The sequence below is a fragment of the Mesoplodon bidens genome, assembly GCF_964165515.1.
Source record: "Mesoplodon bidens genome assembly, chromosome: 9".
NCBI classification, from domain to species: domain Eukaryota; kingdom Metazoa; phylum Chordata; class Mammalia; order Artiodactyla; family Ziphiidae; genus Mesoplodon; species Mesoplodon bidens.
The window spans coordinates 20672923-20676260 of record NC_138166.1 but is presented as its reverse complement, the minus strand read 5'-3'; the positions used below and the strand labels follow the sequence as shown (position 1 = coordinate 20676260).

Sequence of the window (3338 nt, the reverse complement as noted above, 5' to 3'; positions counted from 1 at the left end):
CCGGACGCCCCGGGGAACCCAATCTTCCAGATCTGGGGCCCACCCTCCAACCGTCCAGATCTGGGACCCAAGCCCCGGCGCAGGCCAGAAGAACTCTAAGCAGGATCTGCAAAGAAGGTGTCAGTCCACGCTTCCTCGCCACTCCGCCGTACTGCGTTTACTTGGAGCGGGGTGTAGGCGCGCGCATGCGCACTGAGTGTAAACCGCTCGTTGGCAGGTGACCAAACCGACTGCGCAGCCAGAGAGCGGGAGGGAAGCCCCGAGCGTCCTGCGCGTGAGCACTCTCCCCTCGGCTGTGCATCCTGGCCTGGAAGACGCGCGCGGGGCGGGGCAGAGCGGACGCAGGAAGGGAGGCACCGCGCACGCGTATTCTGCGCCGGGTCTTGCTGCGTCGTTTGAGAGCTGGGCGCAGGTGCGCGCATGCGCACTGGGCGGAGGGCGCGCGTTGGCAGGTGTCTGGGCTGGGCGTCGGCGGGCGATGGGGTTGTTGGCGCTGCTGCTCATCGCGCTGTGCGCGCCGGGCGCCCGAGGGCTCTATTTCCACATCGGCGAGACCGAAAAGCGCTGCTTCATCGAGGAAATCCCCGACGAGACCATGGTTATCGGTCAGGCGGGGCGAGGGTGGACAGGGCCCTGCGTGTCCTTCCGACGCGGTCCGGCTCCCCGCTCCTAGCGGCGCCCTGTGGACGCCGGACCGTGGCCGGGGGAGCAGTGCCCCCTGCCCGGCGTCCTGGGAACCGCGGCGCCCCGCGGAGTGTGGGAGCCAGACGGACCAGGTAGGTTGTGACGGCTCTGTCTGCTCCGCAGGGAACTACCGCACCCAAATGTGGGATAAGCAGAAGGAGATCTTCCTACCCTCGACCCCCGGCCTGGGCATGCATGTGGAGGTGAAGGACCCTGAAGGCAAGGTAAGGCCACCTTCACTAGAGCTTTTGGGGTGGACAGAGCTCAGAAGACATGAGCTTGCACTTGGAGAGGTCAGAGTAGAGGCGGGGGCTTTCACTGACTGCCGTGCTGCAGGTGGTGCTGTCCCGGCAGTACGGCTCAGAGGGCCGCTTCACCTTCACTTCCCACACTCCTGGCGACCATCAGATCTGCCTGCACTCCAACTCTACCAGGATGGCTCTCTTTGCTGGCGGCAGACTGGTAAGAGAATTTTCTCTTTGGCCATAGCTCAGAATCTCTCACTTGGTTACAAAATTTTGATTTATGATCCTTACCATTTGTAACACTTTGTGGCACAGTCACAAGCAAGAAATAGACGTTGCCCTTCTGTCCCACAGCCAGGGACAAGAGTGGGTTCCATAGCCTGGAACAGACCATCGGAGGTCCCACCACTTAGACACCATAACCTCAGAGTGTCTCTGACCTTACGACTTTGGGGTCCAACCCTGTTTCCTTCTAGCGTGTGCACCTAGACATCCAGGTCGGGGAGCATGCCAACAACTACCCCGAGATTGCTGCCAAGGATAAACTGACGGAGCTGCAGCTCCGAGCCCGCCAGTTGCTGGATCAGGTGGAACAGATCCAGAAGGAGCAGGATTACCAAAGGGTAAGGGCATGTCACTGTACTTGGACATGGCAGGTGACCTTTATACCCACTACTCTTACTGGGAGTTTCTGCCTGGGGCCTTCCCTGCTTGGGAGGTCAGCTGTTCAAAGACTGGAACGGAGGGCTATCAGCCATTTTTCAGCTCCGTAGAATAAAGGGTAGAGAGGACAGTTCACACTCTAGCGATAGCCATTGCCTACCTCTTTACACTGGGATCTTGCTGAAATGGTAAGAGCATGATTTCTGTCCTAGCAGAGATGCTTGTGGAGGGGCAGCATGTCACTTCCTTGGGGCACTTCCAGGGGAACCAGAGGCAGTATTTCAAAAGGCGTTTGGTCCCACAATTGAGTCGTCGCACAGGAGGGAGGGGCCTCGCAAATGCTGGGACTGTCTCTCCTGCACACTTAATCCTGCGTCCATTGTCCTACGCAGTATCGTGAAGAGCGCTTCCGTCTGATTAGTGAGAGCACCAACCAGAGAGTCCTGTGGTGGTCCATCGCTCAGACCGTCATCCTCATCCTCACTGGCATCTGGCAGATGCGTCACCTCAAGAGCTTCTTTGAGGCCAAGAAGCTGGTGTAGTGCCCTCTCCATATGACCCTTTCCTGTCACCTCAGTTGTTTGGTACTTTCCCCACCCAATACCTTATCCATCTGGATTTTGAGGGAAGAAACAGTGAAAAAAAGAATATAAGCCACATTGGTTCCATGGCAACAAAGCATTCAGATCAGCCACTTGTTAACACTGGTTCTCACGGACACAGGACATGGGTCCAAGCTTTCAAAGATCTGTCTTGGGGTTTGTGGGGAGTCAGAACTGACCCAGGACTGTCTTGCTTCTTTCGCCACTAGTGATTCTTCTCCATCCTGTCACAAAATGAGCAAATGTCTCTCCTGCTTTAAGCTCTCTCTTCGTCTGCTTAGAAAGTAGGCGACCAAAATGCCCCACCGAGGAGGCCCCACCTCACTGCTCCCCTGTCAGTCCTGGGTTCACTCAGTGGCTTTGTGAATGTAAATAAGGGGCAAAGGCCCCAGAGGACTGAAATGTTTTTCTATATATTAGAACTATTTTTTGATAAAATTATATATTTTCCTTCCTAGTTGAAGTGTTACTGCCTTTGTGTGACTAGCTAAAAACACCAATGCAGTCCCTTCTGCATTGTTTATCCATGCATTCTTGATAACTAACTACCATGGCAGCTCTCAGGATTTCAGTTCTCAGGGCCAGAAAGCAGACATGACAGCTGCTCTCAAGGCCTAATCAGAGGGCCAGGCAGAGACTTCTCTGGGACACCTGTGATTTCCATCACACAGGGCCCGAGTTCAGACTGAGGCAGTGACAGAGCTAGCACAAGGCAGGGCACTCTTACCCTTCCATTTCCCTTAACCTTTATTTAAGCTGTGGTAAATGTTTTCTTCATGGGAACCAGATTTGGTTCTTTATACAGATTTTTCCAGTGAAATAAAGCGTGTTGTAGTAGCTGTGTTTGAAATGAAATAAGAGGCTGTGGGCAGAGGGGAGGAACAAAGGGAAATGGAGGAAAGGCTCTTGGTCTGGGTGCCTCTGCGGCTGACCCGGAGTGGATTTCAGCATGTGGGCTTGTGGTGCTAGAGCCTGGCCTGACTGGAGACTCCGGGGTTGTGGGAATGGACAGGGTGGTGGCTCAGCCATTCACAGAGGTCAACCAAGTAGACCTGTCAGCAAGGAATACTGTGAGGAGATTACGTACCGGTTTCTTAGCTCCCTGGAATCATAAACTTAAACACATCTTAGTGTACTTCCCTCA

The 3338-nt window shown here is 54.8% G+C and overlaps 1 protein-coding gene across 1 annotated transcript; it reads left to right on the top strand.

Moving 5' to 3' along the window:
• The first annotated feature begins 415 nt into the window (after positions 1–415).
• On the top strand, positions 416–3031 carry TMED4 (transmembrane p24 trafficking protein 4). The gene is made up of 5 exons (XM_081243897.1): positions 416–605; positions 808–908; positions 1021–1146; positions 1406–1552; positions 1985–3031. Exons 1-5 carry the CDS (start codon positions 479–481, stop codon positions 2132–2134), a joined length of 651 nt encoding a protein of 216 aa, XP_081100023.1. The 5' UTR covers positions 416–478; the 3' UTR covers positions 2135–3031.
• Positions 3032–3338: the final 307 nt, after the last annotated feature.

Bases quoted from the DNA above. Each gene is read 5' to 3' on its own strand.
- TMED4 (XM_081243897.1), top strand. From the start codon at position 479: ATGGGGTTGTTGGCGCTGCTGCTCATCGCGCTGTGCGCGCCGGGCGCC. The intron at 606-807 runs GTCAGGCGGGGC...TCTGCTCCGCAG, and splicing joins CGACGAGACCATGGTTATCG to GGAACTACCGCACCCAAATG. The intron at 1,147-1,405 runs GTAAGAGAATTT...GTTTCCTTCTAG, and splicing joins TCTTTGCTGGCGGCAGACTG to CGTGTGCACCTAGACATCCA.